The following is a 25,034-nucleotide window of genomic DNA, read 5'->3' on the forward strand; positions in this document are numbered from 1 at the left end:
GAAAGGGAAAGGGGATACCTATATCCATACTGAATGAAAGGGGATACCTATATCCATACTGAATGAAAGGGTGATACCTATATCCATACTGAATGAAAGGGTGATACCTATATCCATACTGAATGAAAGGGTGATACCTATATCCATACTGAATGAAAGGGGATACCTATATCCATACTGAATGAAAGGGGATACCTATATCCATACTGAATGAAAGGGGATACCTATATCCATACTGAATGAAAGGGAAAGGGGATACCTATATCCATACTGAATGAAAGGGTGATACCTATATCCATACTGAATGAAAGGGGATACCTATATCCATACTGAATGAAAGGAGTGATACCTATATCCATACTGAATGAAAGGGGATACCTATATCCATACTGAATGAAAGGGGATACCTATATCCATACTGAATGAAAGGTGATACCTATATCCATACTGAATGAAAGGGAAAGGGGATACCTATATCCATACTGAATGAAAGGGAAAGGTGATACCTATATCCATACTGAATGAAAGGTGATACCTATATCCATACTGAATGAAAGGGGATACCTATATCCATACTGAATGAAAGGGTGATACCTATATCCATACTGAATGAAAGGGAAAGGGTGATACCTATATCCATACTGAATGAAAGGGTGATACCTATATCCATACTGAATGAAAGGGGATACCTATATCCATACTGAATGAAAGGGAAAGGGGATACCTATATCCATACTGAATGAAAGGGTGATACCTATATCCATACTGAATGAAAGGGGATACCTATATCCATACTGAATGAAAGGGGATACCTATATCCATACTGAATGAAAGGGTGATACCTATATCCATACTGAATGAAAGGGAAAGGGGATACCTATATCCATACTGAATGAAAGGGGATACCTATATCCATACTGAATGAAAGGGAAAGGTGATACCTATATCCATACTGAATGAAAGGGAAAGGGGATACCTATATCCATACTGAATGAAAGGGGATACCTATATCCATACTGAATGAAAGGGGATACCTATATCCATACTGAATGAAAGGGAAAGGTGATACCTATATCCATACTGAATGAAAGGGGATACCTATATCCATACTGAATGAAAGGGTGATACCTATATCCATACTGAATGAAAGGGAAAGGGGATACCTATATCCATACTGAATGAAAGGGTGATACCTATATCCATACTGAATGAAAGGTGATACCTATATCCATACTGAATGAAAGGGTGATACCTATATCCATACTGAATGAAAGGGAAGGGTGATACCTATATCCATACTGAATGAAAGGGGATACCTATATCCATACTGAATGAAAGGGGATACCTATATCCATACTGAATGAAAGGGAAAGGGTGATACCTATATCCATACTGAATGAAAGGGGATACCTATATCCATACTGAATGAAAGGGTGATACCTATATCCATACTGAATGAAAGGGAAAGGGGATACCTATATCCATACTGAATGAAAGGTGATACCTATATCCATACTGAATGAAAGGGTGATACCTATATCCATACTGAATGAAAGGGGATACCTATATCCATACTGAATGAAAGGGAGATACCTATATCCATACTGAATGAAAGGGGATACCTATATCCATACTGAATGAAAGGGTGATACCTATATCCATACTGAATGAAAGGGTGATACCTATATCCATACTGAATGAAAGGGTGATACCTATATCCATACTGAATGAAAGGGAAAGGGGATACCTATATCCATACTGAATGAAAGGGTGATACCTATATCCATACTGAATGAAAGGTGATACCTATATCCATACTGAATGAAAGGTGATACCTATATCCATACTGAATGAAAGGTGATACCTATATCCATACTGAATGAAAGGGGATACCTATATCCATACTGAATGAAAGGGGATACCTATATCCATACTGAATGAAAGGGGATGCCTATATCCATACTGAATGAAAGGGTGATGCCTATATCCATACTGAATGAAAGGGAAAGGGGATACCTATATCCATACTGAATGAAAGGGTGATACCTATATCCATACTGAATGAAAGGGGAAGGGGATACCTATATCCATACTGAATGAAAGGGTGATACCTATATCCATACTGAATGAAAGGGGATACTTATATCCATACTGAATGAAAGGGGATACCTATATCCATACTGAATGAAAGGGAAAGGGGATACCTATATCCATACTGAATGAAAGGGGATACCTATATCCATACTGAATGAAAGGGTGATACCTATATCCATACTGAATGAAAGGGAAAGGTGATACCTATATCCATACTGAATGAAAGGGAAAGGGGATACCTATATCCATACTGAATGAAAGGGGATACCTATATCCATACTGAATGAAAGGGAAAGGTGATACCTATATCCATACTGAATGAAAGGGAAAGGGGATACCTATATCCATACTGAATGAAAGGTGATACCTATATCCATACTGAATGAAAGGGGAAGGGGATACCTATATCCATACTGAATGAAAGGGGATACCTATATCCATACTGAATGAAAGGGGATACCTATATCCATACTGAATAAAAGGGTGATACCTATATCCATACTGAATGAAAGGGAAAGGGGATACCTATATCCATACTGAATGAAAGGGTGATACCTATATCCATACTGAATGAAAGGGAAGGGTGATACCTATATCCATACTGAATGAAAGGGGATACCTATATCCATACTGAATGAAAGGTGATACCTATATCCATACTGAATGAAAGGGAAAGGGGATACCTATATCCATACTGAATGAAAGGGGATACCTATATCCATACTGAATGAAAGGGGATACCTATATCCATACTGAATGAAAGGGAAAGGGGATACCTATATCCATACTGAATGAAAGGGGATACCTATATCCATACTGAATGAAAGGGAAAGGGTGATACCTATATCCATACTGAATGAAAGGGGATACCTATATCCATACTGAATGAAAGGGGATACCTATATCCATACTGAATGAAAGGGTGATACCTATATCCATACTGAATGAAAGGGAAAGGGGATACCTATATCCATACTGAATGAAAGGGGATACCTATATCCATACTGAATGAAAGGGTGATACCTATATCCATACTGAATGAAAGGGAAAGGGTGATACCTATATCCATACTGAATGAAAGGGGATACCTATATCCATACTGAATGAAAGGGTGATACCTATATCCATACTGAATGAAAGGGAAAGGGGATACCTATATCCATACTGAATGAAAGGGTGATACCTATATCCATACTGAATGAAAGGGTGATACCTATATCCATACTGAATGAAAGGGTGATACCTATATCCATACTGAATGAAAGGGGATACCTATATCCATACTGAATGAAAGGGGATACCTATATCCATACTGAATGAAAGGGGATACCTATATCCATACTGAATGAAAGGGAAAGGGGATACCTATATCCATACTGAATGAAAGGGTGATACCTATATCCATACTGAATGAAAGGGGATACCTATATCCATACTGAATGAAAGGGGATACCTATATCCATACTGAATGAAAGGGAAAGGGGATACCTATATCCATACTGAATGAAAGGGAAAGGGGATACCTATATCCATACTGAATGAAAGGGAAAGGGGATACCTATATCCATACTGAATGAAAGGGTGATACCTATATCCATACTGAATGAAAGGGTGATACCTATATCCATACTGAATGAAAGGGTGATACCTATATCCATACTGAATGAAAGGGGATACCTATATCCATACTGAATGAAAGGGTGATACCTATATCCATACTGAATGAAAGGGAAAGGGGATACCTATATCCATACTGAATGAAAGGGTGATACCTATATCCATACTGAATGAAAGGGTGATACCTATATCCATACTGAATGAAAGGTGATACCTATATCCATACTGAATGAAAGGTGATACCTATATCCATACTGAATGAAAGGGGATACCTATATCCATACTGAATGAAAGGGAAAGGGGATACCTATATCCATACTGAATGAAAGGGTGATGCCTATATCCATACTGAATGAAAGGGGATACCTATATCCATACTGAATGAAAGGGTGATACCTATATCCATACTGAATGAAAGGGAAAGGTGATACCTATATCCATACTGAATGAAAGGGGATACCTATATCCATACTGAATGAAAGGGTGATACCTATATCCATACTGAATGAAAGGGGATACCTATATCCATACTGAATGAAAGGGTGATACCTATATCCATACTGAATGAAAGGGTGATACCTATATCCATACTGAATGAAAGGGTGATACCTATATCCATACTGAATGAAAGGGTGATACCTATATCCATACTGAATGAAAGGGTGATACCTATATCCATACTGAATGAAAGGGGATACCTATATCCATACTGAATGAAAGGGGATACCTATATCCATACTGAATGAAAGGGAAAGGGGATACCTATATCCATACTGAATGAAAGGGTGATACCTATATCCATACTGAATGAAAGGGGATACCTATATCCATACTGAATGAAAGGGAAAGGGGATACCTATATCCATACTGAATGAAAGGGTGATACCTATATCCATACTGAATGAAAGGGAGGATACCTATATCCATACTGAATGAAAGGGAAAGGTGATACCTATATCCATACTGAATGAAAGGGTGGATACCTATATCCATACTGAATGAAAGGGTGATACCTATATCCATACTGAATGAAAGGGTGATACCTATATCCATACTGAATGAAAGGGGATACCTATATCCATACTGAATGAAAGGGTGATACCTATATCCATACTGAATGAAAGGGTAGGGATACCTATATCCATACTGAATGAAAGGGTGATACCTATATCCATACTGAATGAAAGGGAGGGGATACCTATATCCATACTGAATGAAAGGGTGATACCTATATCCATACTGAATGAAAGGGTGATACCTATATCCATACTGAATGAAAGGGTGATACCTATATCCATACTGAATGAAAGGGTGATACCTATATCCATACTGAATGAAAGGGGATACCTATATCCATACTGAATGAAAGGGAAGTGATACCTATATCCATACTGAATGAAAGGGTGGATACCTATATCCATACTGAATGAAAGGGTGATACCTATATCCATACTGAATGAAAGGGTGATACCTATATCCATACTGAATGAAAGGGTAGATACCTATATCCATACTGAATGAAAGGGTGATACCTATATCCATACTGAATGAAAGGGAGTGATACCTATATCCATACTGAATGAAAGGGAAAGGGGATACCTATATCCATACTGAATGAAAGGGTGATACCTATATCCATACTGAATGAAAGGGTGATACCTATATCCATACTGAATGAAAGGGTGATACCTATATCCATACTGAATGAAAGGGGATACCTATATCCATACTGAATGAAAGGGTGATACCTATATCCATACTGAATGAAAGGGAAAGGTGATACCTATATCCATACTGAATGAAAGGGGATACCTATATCCATACTGAATGAAAGGGTGATACCTATATCCATACTGAATGAAAGGGAAAGGTGATACCTATATCCATACTGAATGAAAGGGAAAGGGGATACCTATATCCATACTGAATGAAAGGGGATACCTATATCCATACTGAATGAAAGGGTGATACCTATATCCATACTGAATGAAAGGGAAAGGGGATACCTATATCCATACTGAATGAAAGGGGATACCTATATCCATACTGAATGAAAGGGTGATACCTATATCCATACTGAATGAAAGGGTGATACCTATATCCATACTGAATGAAAGGGGATACCTATATCCATACTGAATGAAAGGGGATACCTATATCCATACTGAATGAAAGGGTGATACCTATATCCATACTGAATGAAAGGGTGATACCTATATCCATACTGAATGAAAGGGTGATACCTATATCCATACTGAATGAAAGGGTGATACCTATATCCATACTGAATGAAAGGGTGATACCTATATCCATACTGAATGAAAGGGAGTGATACCTATATCCATACTGAATGAAAGGGTGATACCTATATCCATACTGAATGAAAGGGTGATACCTATATCCATACTGAATGAAAGGGTGATACCTATATCCATACTGAATGAAAGGGTGATACCTATATCCATACTGAATGAAAGGGTGATACCTATATCCATACTGAATGAAAGGGGATACCTATATCCATACTGAATGAAAGGGGATACCTATATCCATACTGAATGAAAGGGGATACCTATATCCATACTGAATGAAAGGGTGATACCTATATCCATACTGAATGAAAGGGTGATACCTATATCCATACTGAATGAAAGGGAAAGGGGATACCTATATCCATACTGAATGAAAGGGGATACCTATATCCATACTGAATGAAAGGGTGATACCTATATCCATACTGAATGAAAGGGAAAGGGGATACCTATATCCATACTGAATGAAAGGGTGATACCTATATCCATACTGAATGAAAGGGAAAGGTGATACCTATATCCATACTGAATGAAAGGGAAAGGGTGATACCTATATCCATACTGAATGAAAGGGAAAGGGGATACCTATATCCATACTGAATGAAAGGGAAAGGGGATACCTATATCCATACTGAATGAAAGGGAAAGGGTGATACCTATATCCATACTGAATGAAAGGGGATACCTATATCCATACTGAATGAAAGGGGATACCTATATCCATACTGAATGAAAGGGGATACCTATATCCATACTGAATGAAAGGGTGATACCTATATCCATACTGAATGAAAGGGTGATACCTATATCCATACTGAATGAAAGGGAAAGGGGATACCTATATCCATACTGAATGAAAGGGTGATACCTATATCCATACTGAATGAAAGGGTGATACCTATATCCATACTGAATGAAAGGGAAAGGGGATACCTATATCCATACTGAATGAAAGGGGGATACCTATATCCATACTGAATGAAAGGGTGATACCTATATCCATACTGAATGAAAGGGTGATACCTATATCCATACTGAATGAAAGGGAAAGGGGATACCTATATCCATACTGAATGAAAGGGTGATACCTATATCCATACTGAATGAAAGGGTGATACCTATATCCATACTGAATGAAAGGGGATACCTATATCCATACTGAATGAAAGGGAAAGGGGATACCTATATCCATACTGAATGAAAGGGGATACCTATATCCATACTGAATGAAAGGGGATACCTATATCCATACTGAATGAAAGGGGATACCTATATCCATACTGAATGAAAGGGTGATACCTATATCCATACTGAATGAAAGGGTGATACCTATATCCATACTGAATGAATGGGGATACCTATATCCATACTGAATGAAAGGGGGATACCTATATCCATACTGAATGAAAGGGTGATACCTATATCCATACTGAATGAAAGGGGATACCTATATCCATACTGAATGAAAGGGGATACCTATATCCATACTGAATGAAAGGGGGATACCTATATCCATACTGAATGAAAGGGGATACCTATATCCATACTGAATGAAAGGGGATACCTATATCCATACTGAATGAAAGGGTGATACCTATATCCATACTGAATGAAAGGGGAAGGGGATACCTATATCCATACTGAATGAAAGGGTGATACCTATATCCATACTGAATGAAAGGGAAAGGGGATACCTATATCCATACTGAATGAAAGGGAAAGGGGATACCTATATCCATACTGAATGAAAGGGTGATACCTATATCCATACTGAATGAAAGGGAAAGGTGATACCTATATCCATACTGAATGAAAGAGTGATACCTATATCCATACTGAATGAAAGGGAAAGGGGATACCTATATCCATACTGAATGAAAGGGTGATACCTATATCCATACTGAATGAAAGGGAAAGGTGATACCTATATCCATACTGAATGAAAGGGTGATACCTATATCCATACTGAATGAAAGGGATAGGGGATACCTATATCCTTACTGAATGAAAGGGAAAGGTGATACCTATATCCATACTGAATGAAAGGGGATACCTATATCCATACTGAATGAAAGGGGATACCTATATCCATACTGAATAAAAGGGTGATGCCTATATCCATACTGAATGAAAGGGGATGCCTATATCCATACTGAATGAAAGAGTGATACCTATATCCATACTGAATGAAAGGGAAAGGTGATGCCTATATCCATACTGAATGAAAGAGTGATACCTATATCCATACTGAATGAAAGGGTGATACCTATATCCATACTGAATGAAAGGGTGATACCTATATCCATACTGAATGAAAGGGTGATACCTATATCCATACTGAATGAAAGGGTGATACCTATATCCATACTGAATGAAAGGGTGATACCTATATCCATACTGAATGAAAGGGAAAGGGGATACCTATATCCATACTGAATGAAAGGGGATACCTATATCCATACTGAATGAAAGGGGATACCTATATCCATACTGAATGAAAGGGAAAGGGGATACCTATATCCATACTGAATGAAAGGGGATACCTATATCCATACTGAATGAAAGGGGATACCTATATCCATACTGAATGAAAGGGAAAGGGTGATACCTATATCCATACTGAATGAAAGGGGATACCTATATCCATACTGAATGAAAGGGAAAGGGGATACCTATATCCATACTGAATGAAAGGGGGATACCTATATCCATACTGAATGAAAGGGTGATACCTATATCCATACTGAATGAAAGGGAAAGGTGATACCTATATCCATACTGAATGAATGGGAAAGTGATACCTATATCCATACTGAATGAAAGGGAAAGGTGATACCTATATCCATACTGAATGAAAGGGAAAGGTGATACCTATATCCATACTGAATGAAAGGGTGATACCTATATCCATACTGAATGAAAGGGAAAGGTGATACCTATATCCATACTGAATGAAAGAGTGATACCTATATCCATACTGAATGAAAGGGTGATACCTATATCCATACTGAATGAAAGGTGATACCTATATCCATACTGAATGAAAGGGAAAGGGGATACCTATATCCATACTGAATGAAAGAGTGATACCTATATCCATACTGAATGAAAGGGAAAGGGGATACCTATATCCATACTGAATGAAAGGGGATACCTATATCCATACTGAATGAAAGGGGGGATACCTATATCCATACTGAATGAAAGGGAAAGGGGATACCTATATCCATACTGAATGAAAGGGGATACCTATATCCATACTGAATGAAAGGGAAAGGTGATACCTATATCCATACTGAATGAAAGGGGATACCTATATCCATACTGAATGAAAGGGGATACCTATATCCATACTGAATGAAAGGGAGGTGATACCTATATCCATACTGAATGAAAGGGGGATACCTATATCCATACTGAATGAAAGGGGATACCTATATCCATACTGAATGAAAGGGTGATACCTATATCCATACTGAATGAAAGGGTGATACCTATATCCATACTGAATGAAAGGTGATACCTATATCCATACTGAATGAAAGGGAAAGGGGATACCTATATCCATACTGAATGAAAGGGTGATACCTATATCCATACTGAATGAAAGGGTGATACCTATATCCATACTGAATGAAAGGGGATACCTATATCCATACTGAATGAAAGGTGATACCTATATCCATACTGAATGAAAGGGAAAAGGGATACCTATATCCATACTGAATGAAAGGGTGATACCTATATCCATACTGAATGAAAGGGTGATACCTATATCCATACTGAATGAAAGGGAAAGGGGATACCTATATCCATACTGAATGAAAGGGGATACCTATATCCATACTGAATGAAAGAGTGATACCTATATCCATACTGAATGAAAGGGAAAGGTGATGCCTATATCCATACTGAATGAAAGGGGATACCTATATCCATACTGAATGAAAGGGTGATACCTATATCCATACTGAATGAAAGGGTGATACCTATATCCATACTGAATGAAAGGGAAAGGGGATACCTATATCCATACTGAATGAAAGGGGATACCTATATCCATACTGAATGAAAGGGTGATACCTATATCCATACTGAATGAAAGGGTGATACCTATATCCATACTGAATGAAAGGGGATACCTATATCCATACTGAATGAAAGGGAAAGGGGATACCTATATCCATACTGAATGAAAGGGGATACCTATATCCATACTGAATGAAAGGGTGATACCTATATCCATACTGAATGAAAGGGTGATACCTATATCCATACTGAATGAAAGGGTGATACCTATATCCATACTGAATGAAAGGGAAAGGGGATACCTATATCCATACTGAATGAAAGGGGATACCTATATCCATACTGAATGAAAGGGGATACCTATATCCATACTGAATGAAAGGTGATACCTATATCCATACTGAATGAAAGGGAAAGGGGATACCTATATCCATACTGAATGAAAGGGGATACCTATATCCATACTGAATGAAAGGGAAAGGGGATACCTATATCCATACTGAATGAAAGGGAAAGGGGATACCTATATCCATACTGAATGAAAGGGGATACCTATATCCATACTGAATGAAAGGGAATACCTATATCCATACTGAATGAAAGGGGATACCTATATCCATACTGAATGAAAGGGGATACCTATATCCATACTGAATGAAAGGTGATACCTATATCCATACTGAATGAAAGGGGATACCTATATCCATACTGAATGAAAGGTGATACCTATATCCATACTGAATGAAAGGTGATACCTATATCCATACTGAATGAAAGGGTGATACCTATATCCATACTGAATGAAAGGGTGATACCTATATCCATACTGAATGAAAGGGAAAGGTGATACCTATATCCATACTGAATGAAAGGGAAAGGGGATACCTATATCCATACTGAATGAAAGGGGATACCTATATCCATACTGAATGAAAGGGTGATACCTATATCCATACTGAATGAAAGGGAAAGGGGATACCTATATCCATACTGAATGAAAGGGGATACCTATATCCATACTGAATGAAAGGGTGATACCTATATCCATATTGAATGAAAGGGAAAGGGGATACCTATATCCATACTGAATGAAAGGGTGATACCTATATCCATACTGAATGAAAGGGTGATACCTATATCCATACTGAATGAAAGGGTGATACCTATATCCATACTGAATGAAAGGGTGATACCTATATCCATACTGAATGAAAGGGGATACCTATATCCATACTGAATGAAAGGTGATACCTATATCCATACTGAATGAAAGGGGAAGGGGATACCTATATCCTGAATGAAGCACATAAGGGACCTCAGGGGCACCCTTAACTTTTTCATTTAAGGGGGAAATTTGCCTTAAAATGTTTTGTGCAACTTATTTTAAAGTTAAGGACATTAAGGGAAAATGTACTTAAGATGTTTTATGCAAACGGCCCTGTACTTTAATATTTATATTTTTTACAACTTTAACTTCACTACATTCCTAAAGACAATGATGTACTTTTTTACTCCATATATTTTCCCTGACACCCAAAACTACCCATTATGTTTTGAATGCTTGAATGATCAAATTCACACACTTACCAAGAGAACATCCCTGGTCATCCCTACTGCCTCTGATCTGGAGGACTTACTAAACAGAGAACATCCCTGGTCATCCCTACTGCCTCTGATCTGGAGGACTCACTAAACAGAGAACATCCCTGGTCATCTCTACTGCCTCTGATCTGGTGGACTCACTAAACAGAGAACATCCCTGGTCATCTCTACTGCCTCTGATCTGGAGGACTCACTAAACAGAGAACATCCCTGGTCATCCCTACTGCCTCTGATCTGGCGGACTCACTAAACAGAGAACATCCCTGGTCATCCCTACTGCCTCTGATCTGGAGGACTCACTAAACAGAGAACATCCCTGTTCATCCCTACTGCCTCTGATCTGGAGGACTCACTAAACAGAGAACATCCCTGGTCATCCCTACTGCCTCTGATCTGGTGGACTTACTAAACAGAGAACATCCCTGGTCATCCCTACTGCCTCTGATCTGGTGGTCTCACTAAACAGAGAACATCCCTGGTCATCCCTACTTCCTCTCATCTGGAGGACTTACTAAACAGAGAACATCCCTGGTCATCCCTACTGCCTCTGATCTGGTGGACTCACTAAACAGAGAACATCCCTGGTCATCCCTACTGACCTCTGATCTGGAGGACTCACTAAACAGAGAACATCCCTGGTCATCCCTACTGCCTCTGATCTGGAGGACTCACTAAACAGAGAACATCCCTGGTCATCCCTACTGCCTCTGATCTGGAGGACTCACTAAACAGAGAACATCCCTGGTCGTCCCTACTGCCTCTGATCTGGTGGACTCACTAAACAGAGAACATCCCTGGTCATCCCTACTGCCTCTGATCTGGAGGACTCACTAAACAGAGAACATCCCTGGTCATCCCTACTGCCTCTGATCTGGAGGACTCACTAAACAGAGAACATCCCTGGTCATCCCTACTGCCTCTGATCTGGAGGACTCACTAAACAGAGAACATCCCTGGTCATCCCTACTGCCTCTGATCTGGTGGACTCACTAAACAGAGAACATCCCTGGTCATCCCTACTGACCTCTGATCTGGAGGACTCACTAAACAGAGAACATCCCTGGTCATCCCTACTGCCTCTGATCTGGAGGACTCACTAAACAGAGAACATCCCTGGTCATCCCTACTGCCTCTGATCTGGAGGACTCACTAAACAGAGAACATCCCTGGTCGTCCCTACTGCCTCTGATCTGGTGGACTCACTAAACAGAGAACATCCCTGGTCATCCCTACTGCCTCTGATCTGGAGGACTCACTAAACAGAGAACATCCCTGGTCATCCCTACTGCCTCTGATCTGGAGGACTCACTAAACAGAGAACATCCCTGGTCATCCCTACTGCCTCTGATCTGGAGGACTCACTAAACAGAGAACATCCCTGGTCATCCCTACTGCCTCTGATCTGGTGGACTCACTAAACAGAGAACATCCCTGTTCATCCCTACTGCCTCTGATCTGGTGGACTTACTAAACAGAGAACATCCCTGGTCATCCCTACTGCCTCTGATCTGGTGGTCTCACTAAACAGAGAACATCCCTGGTCATCCCTACTTCCTCTCATCTGGAGGACTTACTAAACAGAGAACATCCCTGGTCATCCCTACTGCCTCTGATCTGGTGGACTCACTAAACAGAGAACATCCCTGGTCATCCCTACTGCCTCTGATCTGGAGGACTCACTAAACAGAGAACATCCCTGTTCATCCCTACTGCCTCTGATCTGGTGGACTCACTAAACAGAGAACATCCCTGGTCATCCTTACTGCCTCTGATCTGGTGAACTTATTAAACACATGCTTCGTTTGTAAATTATGTCTGAGTGTTGACTTGTGCCCCTGGCTAGCAGTAAATTACATTTTTTTTTTTTTTAATGGTGCCGTCTGGTTTGCTTAATATAAGGAATTTGAAATGATTAAAACTTTTTACTTTTGATACTTAAATATATTTTATCAATTACAATTACTTTTGATACTTAAGTTTAAAACTAAATACTTTTAGACTTCTCCTCAAGCAGTATTTTACTGGGTGATTTTTACTTGAGTAATTTTTCTATGAAAGGTATCTTTACTTTTACTCAAGTATGACAATCGAGTACTTGTTTCTACTACTGCTATTAGGTGCTACTAATACTCCTCCAACCCAACCTAGCTAGACGTATGGCTGAGGTGACCTATTTGTTTGTGTGTTGGTTTCATATGTAGGTTTGTGTATCTTGTGTGATTTGTCAGCCTTAGCTTGTGTATCCTTGGGTACCTTTCCCTGGACACCGATGAACTAAATGGAGAATCTCCATTGACCATATGCTTCTTAGTGTTGGGCTAAGCTTACTGTTTCTGGGAAACCAGTCCCATATGCATCATGCCTTTTATAGCTTATCTCTCTCTGTCCTCAGGTACCTCCTGCATGTGTTCATGGAGGCTGGCTGTCTGGAGTGGTGTGTTGTGATTGGTCTGATCCTGAGAGAGGCCACAGTCATCAAGCAGGTGGTCAACTTCCTGGACAGCCCTGAGGTTCCTCCTGAGACCGTCCAGAGTGTCCGCTCCGGCCTGCTAGGGGTCGACGCATGGGCCTCCACAGACTGGTCAGTGTCGCTCGGTCTGTCGCTCGCTCGGTCTGTCGCTCGCGTACAGAGGCCCAATGTCATAATTGCAAAAGGGTTTTCTAATGATCAATGAGCCATTTAAAATGATATAAACTTGGATTAGCTAACACAATGTGCCATTGGAACACAGGAGTGATGGTTGCTGATAATGGGGCTCTGTACGCCTCTGTAGATATTCCATTACAAATCAGCCGTTTCCAGCTACAATAGTCATTTACAACAATGTCTACACTGTATTTCTGATCAATTTTATGTTATTTTAATGGACAAAAATGTTGCTTTTCTTTCAAAAACAAGGACATTTCTAAGTGACCCAAACAATTTTTAACGGTAGCGTATATGTTTACAAAAAAATATATATATGGGGGATTGGAAATGATGCAGACAATTACATTGATGGAAGCCACAATATATCTGCATTATTAAAGCTGATTTGTATTCATCCAGACCACTAGTGGAACTGCGGTGTAAAGGATGTTACATCGTCTATAGCAGCTATAGCAAAGGCACAGTGAAGTTCATGAATGTTGTGAGCTTGATACTGACTCCCCCTTCTCTCCACTCCCTGTAGCCTGGGCTATAAGCCCTTCCTGAACATGATCCGGCCCCAGCTACAGAAGCTCATAGAGACTTCTGTAGAGCAGATCCAGCCTGAAGCCTTCCTACCAGGGGCTTCCAACTCGAAGCTGGCTGAGCCCCAGCCCGGAGGCCCCCGTGCGGAAGACAGTAGAGGGCCTGTCCTGGGTCTGGCCCTTCCTTTGGAGCCCCCTGGGGGGTTAGGGACAGAGGACGGAGGAGTTCCAGAGGAGCAGGAGGAACAGGCGGTGGACGAGGGGGCGTACGACTGCACTCTGTCCTGACATGCCCAGTCCTGACCTGAGTCATGTTCATTAGGCACCAAATGGACTGAAACAGGGAGGGACTGACTATATTGACTTAAACTTTTTTTGCTACGGTAAGCCCTGATGAATACAGCCCTTTTCTAACCTCTGACCTTGCTGGGCGGGTGTGATGGGACACAGGATGTGGAAGAGAGACACTGGAAGTCTCTGACTAAACTCTGTCTGGAACCAGTTTGTTGACTGACGTGGACTCTGATATTTTCCATTGTGTGTGTGAGACTGTGTGTGTCATGGTATTGTGTGTATTACTACACTGGGTGTGTAACATTTGGAAGCCTCAAACACAAGAGGACATTCTCGACTTCTCTCCAGTCCGGATACTCGTCCATCCCAGTGCTGGAGCAGGGTCTGTCGGGTCAGTGAGTGAGTGGGCTCTTGTGTTTTAAGAGTGTCAGTATTGTCCAGTTGATTAGTCAGGACACAGCCGATTCATAACAAAAAAAACATAGATATGACATGCTTCTAACCTCTATTTATTCTGCTCCCTGTAAAAAAATGTTTTTTTTAAAGAAATTTGCTCACAGACCTGAGTTTGGGCTAGTCAGTCTTTATTCTGGGATTAAAGCAGGCAGTTTGTGTTGCAAGCTAGCGTTTTAAATAGGCTTTTCAGATCAGAGAAATGCTGTCTGGATTGTGCTCGTCTGGGCAATAGAGTCTAGATAGAAATTTCAGATCGCCGTGATGACGTGCTGGGTTACTGTCCGTTAGACCTGTCACATATTAAGCTCATTCCACATTACAGAAAGTTCAACCTATAACTGTATATTTTTGTCACAGTTTGTACAACAGTCTATATTGTACTTTGTTGTGAAGGAGTTCAGATATAACTTTTGGTACTTTTTGCAAGGAATCGCCCCTGAAATCAACTGTGTGCTGGACAAGTTCTGAACATTTTATGAGATGCACTGAAGTGTGTGTGGGTGTCATATTTTATACATCCTACTGTACCGTGGATTTAAAGATATTTACTGATGCCTTGGTCAATAATGTGGTGATATTATTCTACAACATTACGTCATGAGACGATGTCAGTCCCCTCACTAAGATATTAAAGACTAGTGTCAGAATTCTGTTGGTCGAGAGAGAAGACGTGTGTGTGTGTGTGTGTGTGTGTGTGTGTGTGTGTGTGTGTGTGATGACCTGGATTGGAGGTGAATGTTGTTGACGAGGTCCTGACCAGGCCATGACTGACTCCTGAAGGGAGAATCTAACGTTCTCTGAGGACAAACCAATTATTATGGCGATCCTGACCTGCGTCTTTACACACATGCTTTAGGACTGGCTCTAGAATTACTGTTCAGTTGGCTTCCGTCATGCTGGAGGATCCAAACTATATTCATAATTCACTTTGTATTGATATTGATAGCATATTATGTCATGCCAGAGATTTTTATTTGCCCCCTTTTTAAATAGCTAAAACATCAACTGATGCTCACCTTGGTGTTAATTCAATGTCACATTTCAGTATCGTTTTCGTCTCCTTTCAGTGATCTTGCTATTGCCTTAGCAATGTCTGTAGAGTTGAATAGGTCCTATACTATTTCATGTATTCTGACAGGGTGTCCATTGATTCTATAAGAATTTAGGTTTGTAAAGGGTTGGTTATCACCGTGGTAACATATCAAAATCTTGAGAAGCAGCTCCTGTATGTATGATGTGCAACGGTAAAGACTAGTATCCTCACATGGAATCAATCTTTTATGATCGTCAGTATTATTATTTATTGATAGCCTTCATTATTCATTCAAATTGTTTTATTTCAGCTATATCAAAGCAACTAAACAACAACTTTTTGCTTTTGCCTCAACTCGTTCTCAGGCCCAGCGCCCAGGTCGATATCCCACCACCTGACCAGCATAGAGCTCTCAGGCCCAGCGCCCAGGTCGATATCCTGCATAGAGCTCTCAGGCCCACGCCCAGGTCGATATCCCACCACCTGACCAGCATAGAGCTCTCAGGCCCAGCGCCCAGGTCGATATCCAGCATAGAGCTCTCAGGCCCAGCGCCCAGGTCGATACCCCACCACCTGACCCGCATAGAGCTCTCAGGCCCAGGTCGATACCCCACCACCTGACCCGCATAGAGCTCTCAGGCCCAGGTCGATACCCCACCACCTGACCAGCATAGAGCTCTCAGGCCCAGGTCGATACCCCACCACCTGACCCGCATAGAGCTCTCAGGCCCAGGTCGATACCCCACCACCTGACCCGCATAGAGCTCTCAGGCCCAGGTCGATACCCCACCACCTGACCAGCATAGAGCTCTCAGGCCCAGGTCGATACCCCACCACCTGACCCGCATAGAGCTCTCAGGCCCAGGTCGATACCCCACCACCTGACCAGCATAGAGCTCTCAGGCCCAGGTCGATACCCCACCACCTGACCAGCATAGAGCTCTCAGGCCCAGGTCGATACCCCACCACCTGACCAGCATGCTCTCAGGCCCAGGTCGATACCCCACCACCTGACCAGCATAGAGCTCTCAGGCCCAGGTCGATACCCCACCACCTGACCCGCATAGAGCTCTCAGGCCCAGGTCGATACCCCACCACCTGACCCGCATAGAGCTCTCAACCTTCAAACGGGAATCAATGGTGAAACAGCCACATCCATTTGTGATTTTGCAACAACAAAGTTCCTGTTTTTTCCCCCCTCTGACATCATTGCACGCGTGACAGCAGAGCTTAATATGTACTGCCTTGTTTTCACCATGCTGCACGACGCTCAGCAGCAACAACGGTGGTGGGGCGGCCAGTGGCGCAATTTCCCCCCTACTGCGGATGCCATCTTTAACAGCCTGAAAAACTCTGGCTTGTATCCACAAAGCAACTGAGTAGGAACAGGGCGCCATGTATTCATTGTGCTCTAAATGGAAATACTGGTCCTAGATCAGCTGTTTTCTTTACTGTGTGTATTTCTTCTATATTAGCTAGGTTCAGTACATCAATGGTCTCCACTTACTTACAGTACATCACTGTTAAACTGTGCAATTCTGAAACGTTGCTTTGTTTTTCTCTTTAGATTTACATTCAGCTCCACATGTTTTACTGTCACTCATACCAACCAAAACGTTTGTACTTTAAACATTATTCTGCTGCAGCTCACTGTGCTTGTAGTTTGTATTTTAAACATTTTGTTGCAGCTCACTGTGCTTGTAGTTTGTATTTTAAACATTTTGTTGCAGCTCACTGTGCTTGTAGTTTGTATAAGCGTCTATTGTTCTGCAGCGTTGTTTTTACGAGAACCTGTACACTAGCCTGAGTCCCAGACCGGTTCGTGCCGTCTTCCTGTACCAACTCCATTTCTGTCATTGTCATGTTTGGTATGGAGTTGGCAAGACGGCACAAACAAAACTGGGACGCAAGTTAACTACACAGCATCGATGTGCTTCTATATCGTCTGCACTCAAGCCCACAAACCCCAGCTGTGAAGTTTACCTAACGTAATAAGGTTGTTGGCTAACCAAAGACATGTTCTGAGGCCTTGAGTGCTTGTATAATGAACCCCTCCACACCCCTCTGAGGGAAGATGGAACCATTGCTGCTCAACAAAAAAACTTCAGTTAATCGATATTATGATTATATACGTTTCATGTTTCCATTTGAGGACTAGAAGTCTATTGTTTCTCTGCTGTTGGGGAAAAGCACGATGACAGTGGTACTCTTTTCATACATATTGTAAAGAACAGCATATTTGACGCAGTAACACACCCTGGGTCAAGATGGGGTGGACATATTCAATGCAGTGTACAGTATAGATACTGTTTCTTGTACAATTTGCCTTTTCTACTCATTTTGGTTTTCAATTTTTTTTCCTGTACATAAACAATAAATTATTTTTTAAAACCAAGGCCATTTTATTTTTTTAAAGACTACATGTATTATTGCTGTACATGGTGGTAAGTCACTGGACACAAGTGTTCATTTCAAGTTTATTTTTGTAATCAAAATACCCTGTTACACAATTCCCCAAATCAACCATGTTAATCCCATCTGGGATTATATTACTGATTTTAAAAGGTTAGGTGTAACCCTCCCAGTTGACAAATTAATAAAATAAAAAATTAAAAGTATGATTGCTTTTAAATAATTAACATGTTATACAAAACTGCACTTGATTCAGTGACCCAAGCAGTTAAAATAGGCATAGATACTGTAGGTGAGTTGCATCACATGAAATTTAACAGGTTCCAACGAGATCACTTAAACGTGGATGCATTTCAGTTCCCATTTTTCCAACTGAAGTACAGGTAACTTTCCTTTATTCAGGCATATTAAGGAAAGTAAAGCCTTTCTCACAATAATTCTACAAAATTTAAATTGAGACCCATAAACGGTTTCAATGAAATGTTTCACCTTAATATTGGTATTTACAAAGGACAAGGCTCGGGAAACGTCAGTATCATCGTTACAGTAAATGTTTTATGGGATATGATGATACGTAACCCTTCAAGCTACTTTGAACAGTGTATATTATAGTTGGCTTGAACTGAGTGGGGATTTATGCCAGGATTCAATCCGATTGCGTTTTGGCAGCAATGCACCATTTTAATGGAAACTTATTATTGAAGCAACATGTAGCCAGCGTTTACCGTGAATGTGGGCTCCACGAACGAGTGAGCATTGCCCACAAGGTGCGATCGGATTGATTCCCTGCATTACTTTTTTTTGTGTAAAATCATAAATGTTATAAGACTGCATAAGAAAAGTTTGACAGTACTGACAAATGTCATTACCATAAACCAAAAATCACTTTACAATTTCAACAGAGCAGCAATCTGTACAAAACATGAAGTTATATTTTTAAGGCAGTGTACAGTACGCTTGAGTCATTATTTAAATTCAATGGGAAGGTTTGGGGTAGTGAACATTAGTCATCAATCGTCTTGTAATTACAGAATCGGGATATTTCTTTACCTAAATTACAGAACCCACCATACTTGATATAGAAATAAATCAAATCATTAACTTACACTAATTTTTTGTTCCATCCATCAGGCCTGAGCTGTCGCTACACCTCTGATTAAGGCGACCAAAATGGCTCCCTGTATAGTGCACTACTTTTATACGGCTCTGGTCAAAAGCAGCCAATAGGGTGCAAGTTCAGGCCTAGACAAAACCTCACTAAACGATGCCACTAGCTAAAGGTCTTTAGACGTGTGCTCGTTAGTTTCCTTTCTCTTTTCCTCATGCATATTTAAGAGTATACTGGGATGTTTTTCATCACAGCGATGGTTATGACAAATCATTTTTTTAAACCCTTAAAACTACATTACAATTTACAAAATCTTGCTGTACAATCTGGCTAAGACCATATTTCTTACAGGTAAGTGCATGTGGCAAGAACCCCTTATGTCTTTAAGAAGCATGAGGCCAACAGATCCCTCTAGCCTACAACCATGTTACATTATAGAACCTAGAAAGCACATTAGCTTGGTTCCATCCTTTCACCTGCTCAGAGAGAGGACGCATCGCTGGATCCCAAACAACAAGGCGACTGTTCAACACAAACTGGTTCTAGCCACAGTAGTGTAGTCCAAGAGACTGCCCAGATCAACAATCCTTATCAAAACCCTAAATACCTACTTAATAGAGGTGAACCATGAAGTAGGGCTGCACGATGTGGGGAAAAAACAGAATTGCGAACTGTTATAATCAAATAAAATGTGCTGCTTGAGTAACGGGGTGGGGCAAGCAGCTGCAAGAGGAGAGACGACAAACTATTAGCCGCTGGGAACAACCGTTCTGAGTGCCGTTTCAAAATATTGCGACATTGATATCTCTTGGGATATTGCGAATTCTATTAATTGTGCAGCCCTACCATGAAGACAGCTTACATAAGACTTTACCATGCAGGGACAGAGAAAACAGTTTGGCTTTATTCATAAAGTAGGAGCGCTGATCTAGGATCAGGTCCCCATCTATCCATAATTGTATTTGTTATGACCTAAAAGGCTAAACTGATCCTATAGCAGCACTCTGACTCTTTATGAACACAGACCCAGCACTACCTCAGTGTTAGCAGGAGCTGCTGTCCTGCAAACACAGACCCAGCGCTACCTCAGTGTTAGCAGGAGCTGCTGTCCTGCAAACACAGACCCAGCGCTACCTCAGTGTTAGCAGGAGCTGCTGTCCTGCAAACACAGACCCAGCGCTACCTCAGTGTTAGCAGGAGCTGCTGTCCTGCAGTCAAACACCATGATGGGGGTCAATTCAGGAACTATACTGAAATTCCAATTATCTTCACTGCCTTTGAATTTGGTTTACTTTCTGAATTGAACCCAACCCTGGTTCTATAGCGACAAAACATGGAGAGTAGAAAAGGAGGGTTCCCCACTGATAAAATACCAGTCCAGTGCTTTGATTCACTTTGTGCAACAGTCCGAGTCTGACCCACTCACTGTAGGCGTCAACCATTGGAATATACTTTGACAACACCCTTTCTGGTGTTTTATGACATCAGCCACTAGTATTATAATCTGAGTTTATAATAAAACAATATCCCACTGTAAAATATTGATATGCACATGATGGGCAAAAACACACTGAAGTAGGATTTTTTTTAAAACCCATTTTACTGTTAACAGGAAGTACCATTGAGGGACATCAGTAGGACAAAATGAATTGGAGTTGGTGGAATGGCTTACCTATGTGTTGCATTAATAAATGTTTTGAAAAAGCGCCACAACATTAAAACAACTGCCTTGTTGCAGTAGGTTAGAGCACTGGGGTTCAGAAAAATGTAAAAAGCACCATTAGTTTATGACTGAGTTGAAGAGAATCAAACTATCTAAAATCAGTGTGTTTCTTGGACAGAAAATACATTAGAAATCGCAATACCCAGCTAAATTATTTATTCATTCAGTGATGAGTTAATTGCATTTCTATTTTCGCCATCACTCGTCAAAACATTCTTGTACATTAGTGAGCTCACCGTAAGCAAATCACACAAAAGGCTTTCACTTTACTGCAACAATTAAATCGTGTTGACCTTCAGACTACTGTACTGGCCTTGACATCTTAACCAGTTCACTTTTTTTTGAAGTTATGAATTGACTCCCTTAGGTTTTTTTGTTTGTTATTTAAAATGTGAAAACAAGAAATGGTTAATTTTGTAAGGAAACACTAGCCTTTTAACTGAAATAGTGAGTGATGCTGAAGACCTCGTGCTTGTTGACAGAGATGGAACACGCAAAACAGTTTGTCAGAGAGAGAAGAAGAGTAAAAAAATAAATAAACTACCTCTTTACCCTCATCCCCACAATAAAGGAACTCTACTGAACACTGGTTGACCGTTTCCTAGTCCTACTGTTTTTATAAGGACCGTTCCCTAGTCCTACTGTTACTGTTTATAAGGACCGTGCCCTAGTCCTACTGTTACTGTTTATAAGGACCGTTTCCTAGTCCTACTGTTTATAAGGACCGTTCCCTAGTCCTACTGTTACTGTTTATAAAGGACCGTTTCCTAGTCCTACTGTTACTGTTTATAAGGACCGTTTCCTAGTCCTACTGTTACTGTTTATAAGGACCGTTTGTTTATAAGGACCGTTTCCTAGTCCTACTGTTACTGTTTATAAGGACCGTTTGTTTATAAGGACCGTTTCCTAGTCCTACTGTTACTGTTTATAAAGGACCGTTCCCTAGTCCTACTGTTACTGTTTATAAGGACCGTTTCTGTTTATAAGGACCGTTTCCTAGTCCTACTGTTACTGTTTATAAGGACCGTTTCCTAGTCCTACTGTTTATAAGGACCGTTCCCTAGTCCTACTGTTACTGTTTATAACCGTTTGTTTATAAGGACCGTTCCCTAGTCCTACTGTTACTGTTTATAAGGACCGTTTCCTAGTCCTACTGTTACTGTTTATAAGGACCGTTCCCTAGTCCTACTGTTTATAAGGACCGTTCCCTAGTCCTACTGTTATAAGGACCGTTTGTTTATAAGGACCGTTTCTGTTTATAAGGACCGTGCCCTAGTCCTACTGTTACTGTTTATAAATAATGTTGCTTCTGGCTTGGCTTTAGTGTCCCTCCTGTTAGCTATTGCCACAGTGATGGTGGGGTCTCTCGAATCGACCTGTGTGTGTGTGTAGAAGCAGGCCCAACAACGGGCCCAGTATTTCAAGTATGGGTAAATGTGGTAGGTGCCTCCCAGTGTGTGTACATCTGATAGGCCTAGGTGTCAGTATCGGTACATGTGGTAGGTGGAGACCCAGGAAGAGGGGAAGGCCCATTTAGGGAACCTCTGCAGCATGTCCTCTAGCTGAACAGTCCTCTGGTCCTCTCCAAAGAAGTAATGAGATGAGATGGCTACTGAGATCATTCCCTCTGGGCCTGACGGGTCCTCTTCTCTGGGAGGCTGGAGAGGAGAAATATATACACATATTAAAACACACAATCATATGGACAGTGTTTCCCCTATATTCACAAATCGTTGCCACCACTCCAACAAATGATTATAATTTTTTTTTAAATGCATTTTCGGGATGGTAAAACATTTTCAGTGTAAACTTAAGACTAAAACCAGAAAGTATGTAGAAAATATAATTGACCAATATATTTTTTAAATAAGATCATCTTTGAGAACTAACAACCACCAAAATAAAAACTAGACAGTCAGGGAGAATCTGAAATAAAAACGTCATAAGATCCCCTAGACCACGCCCACCAATCAGTCCCCTGAAAAAGAGCCAACTTCTTCATTGATTTTTAAGTCATACAGAAATCAAAAACCATGCAGGGAAAACTGCTTTGTTGTACAATGTACATCAAACCAGGTCAGAAATCCCAAAACTCTAGTTTGCAATGCTCCCACATAGGGAAATAGAGCCTATGGGAAGAGCCCTGTGGCTTCAGGCTATTCGGCGTGGGAGAGTCAAGGAATTGTGGGGACCCCGGTGTCCAAGTACACATAGCTATGTGTGTGGAAAACATTTCACAGGTAAGCACTACTTGTAGCTGTACAATCTGTTTGTGTTGTTTGTCTTGGCTAGCTAGCTAATGTTGCGGTCGGAGGATAGCACCGTCATGAAATGGGCCATGAGGGTTGCCTTACAATATTATTAGCTCAGGAGGAGGCAATGTTAAAGTAATCTTTAGACATGTACTTTTCTTCAATTGAGTTTTTGTATTTGACTAAAACAAGCAGTCAACAAGAAAGTTGTTTTAAAAAGGTAATTTTGGGGTAGCCAAGGAGGGAGGGGCTGCAACATTCTATACAGACGGAGTATGGAGCCCCCATTGATTTTGTTATGTTTGAGTCACTCAGATAGCATAAGCCATGGCAAAATTGCAGGAAATTAGCTTTAAAACTGCACATTTCCTCTCAGCCCCGTGGCAATATGTGTAGAATTCTAGGAATTGATGCTATAACATTTGTACAATCAAAATATACTGTCTACATTTGTCATTTTATTTTCTAATGATCTGTCGCTGGGGAAACATGCCTGGGTGAGAAGAAATAACAGCAAGCATGGGCTTGGATCACGACATAACAAAAGAATCATTACAGACCAAGTCGTCCTACTAAACAACGCCAAGTCGACAGACTAAAACAACCATAATGGCCTCAGCAAAGTCGACCAGGAAATAACAACAATGAATAGCTAGGGATTCTGATTCATACACGATGTTTGGGGAAAGGCAGACTTGTGCCCTGAGACAAGTGACTGAGTGAAACATCTGTCTGGGGAGATGACAGCGGCTTGTTCTAATCCAATCGTTGCAGCAGGTTCAACCGATACCCCGCCTGTTTCTTTACAGACAAAAGAACTAGCCAATAGTTGTTCAGAGTGCACAGCGCTTCACACTGTGAGTGAAAGATGTTCTGGCAGCTGAAAAATACTTTTTTCCCCAATCATGGATAATTACAAAAAATACTA

The 25,034-nt window shown here is 40.7% G+C and overlaps 2 protein-coding genes across 15 annotated transcripts in view; one reads left to right on the forward strand and one right to left on the reverse strand.

The window, feature by feature from the left end:
• The window catches only part of LOC106568439 (guanine nucleotide exchange factor subunit RIC1), a 111,269-nt gene extending 92,263 nt beyond the window's left edge, over positions 1 to 19,006 (forward strand). For 2 of the 10 annotated variants that reach the window (XM_014138770.2, XM_014138769.2), the window contains exons 26-27: positions 14,047 to 14,235; positions 14,828 to 19,006. In XM_014138770.2, coding sequence (XP_013994245.1) covers positions 14,047 to 14,235; positions 14,828 to 15,116 — 478 coding nt within the window. In that variant the 3' untranslated portion in view covers positions 15,117 to 19,006. The remainder of the gene's footprint in view (positions 1 to 14,046; positions 14,236 to 14,827) is intronic. The other 8 variants (XR_006758421.1, XR_006758420.1, XR_001320293.2 and 5 more) reach the window with 8 other exon arrangements.
• Positions 19,007 to 19,076: 70 nt separating this feature from the next.
• LOC106568440 (endoplasmic reticulum metallopeptidase 1) overlaps positions 19,077 to 25,034 on the reverse strand; it is a 50,173-nt gene continuing 44,215 nt past the window's right edge. The window contains exons 16-17 of one of the 5 annotated variants that reach the window (XR_006758422.1): positions 23,133 to 23,512; positions 19,077 to 23,068 (exon numbers count right to left, since the gene is read on the reverse strand). Coding sequence is in view for 1 of the 5 variants with exons in the window: in XM_014138771.2 (XP_013994246.2) it covers positions 23,336 to 23,512 (177 nt within the window). In the remaining 4 variants the exon portion in view is untranslated. Of the gene's footprint in view, positions 23,513 to 25,034 lie in introns of all 5 variants that reach the window. The other 4 variants (XR_006758423.1, XR_006758425.1, XR_006758424.1 and 1 more) reach the window with 4 other exon arrangements.

This window comes from Salmo salar, chromosome ssa13, assembly GCF_905237065.1.
Source record: "Salmo salar chromosome ssa13, Ssal_v3.1, whole genome shotgun sequence".
Lineage (NCBI taxonomy): Eukaryota > Metazoa > Chordata > Actinopteri > Salmoniformes > Salmonidae > Salmo > Salmo salar.